Source organism: Otolemur garnettii, unplaced genomic scaffold (genome assembly GCF_000181295.1).
Source record: "Otolemur garnettii isolate 467f Iridium unplaced genomic scaffold, OtoGar3 scaffold00105, whole genome shotgun sequence".
In the NCBI taxonomy this organism is placed as follows: domain Eukaryota; kingdom Metazoa; phylum Chordata; class Mammalia; order Primates; family Galagidae; genus Otolemur; species Otolemur garnettii.
This window is the reverse complement of record NW_003852500.1, coordinates 4,366,872-4,367,494: the sequence shown is the minus strand read 5'-3', so window position 1 is coordinate 4,367,494 and position 623 is coordinate 4,366,872. Positions and strand designations below refer to the sequence as shown.

The window sequence follows — 623 nt, the reverse complement described above, 5'->3', positions numbered from 1 at the left end:
ATTCGAACCCGCCACCTTAGGTGTATGTGGCTGGCGCCTTAGCCACTTGAGCCACAGGCGCCGAGCCTAATTTTTTTTTTTAGAGACGGTCTCGCTGTGTTGCCCATGCTGAAGTGTAGTGGCATGATCATAGCTCACTGTACCCTTGAACTCTTAAGCTCAAGAGATCCTCCTGCCTCAGTCTCCCAAGTAACTGGGTCTACAAGCGTGTGTCACTATGCCTGGCTAATTTTTTTGTGTGTTTTATGTAGAGACAGGGTCTAATTAAGTTGCCCTGTCTGGTCTTGAACTCTGGACCTTGACAGCCTCCTGCCTAGACCTCTCAAGGTGTTGGAATTACAGGTATCAGTCACCACACCCTGCCTTGATAAATGTTTGAGGGCAGAAATGTTAGCAAGGAGGCTGAGAGGTGCCAGGGGTGGGTAGTGCCTCACCCAGTCATAGATATTGATGTCCACGTCACGCTCTAGCAGCAGCCCCACGATGTCCGTGTAGCCACCAGTGCTGGCCAATGACAGGGCACTCTCCCGCTCCTTGGCCAGGATGTGGGGGTCAGCCCCCTGGCAGGGAGAGGAGACAGCAACAAGAGCAATAGGGGCATCCCCAGGAATCCTGGGGTCCCC

General features: G+C 53.3%; 1 protein-coding gene across 1 annotated transcript in view; it reads right to left on the bottom strand.

Moving 5' to 3' along the window:
* Positions 1-623, bottom strand: part of RFXANK (regulatory factor X associated ankyrin containing protein) — a 5,710-nt gene that overhangs the window by 2,482 nt on the left and 2,605 nt on the right. Inside the window, exon 5 of the mRNA XM_003796656.3 lies at positions 435-560. Coding sequence (XP_003796704.1) covers positions 435-560 — 126 coding nt within the window. The remainder of the gene's footprint in view (positions 1-434; positions 561-623) is intronic.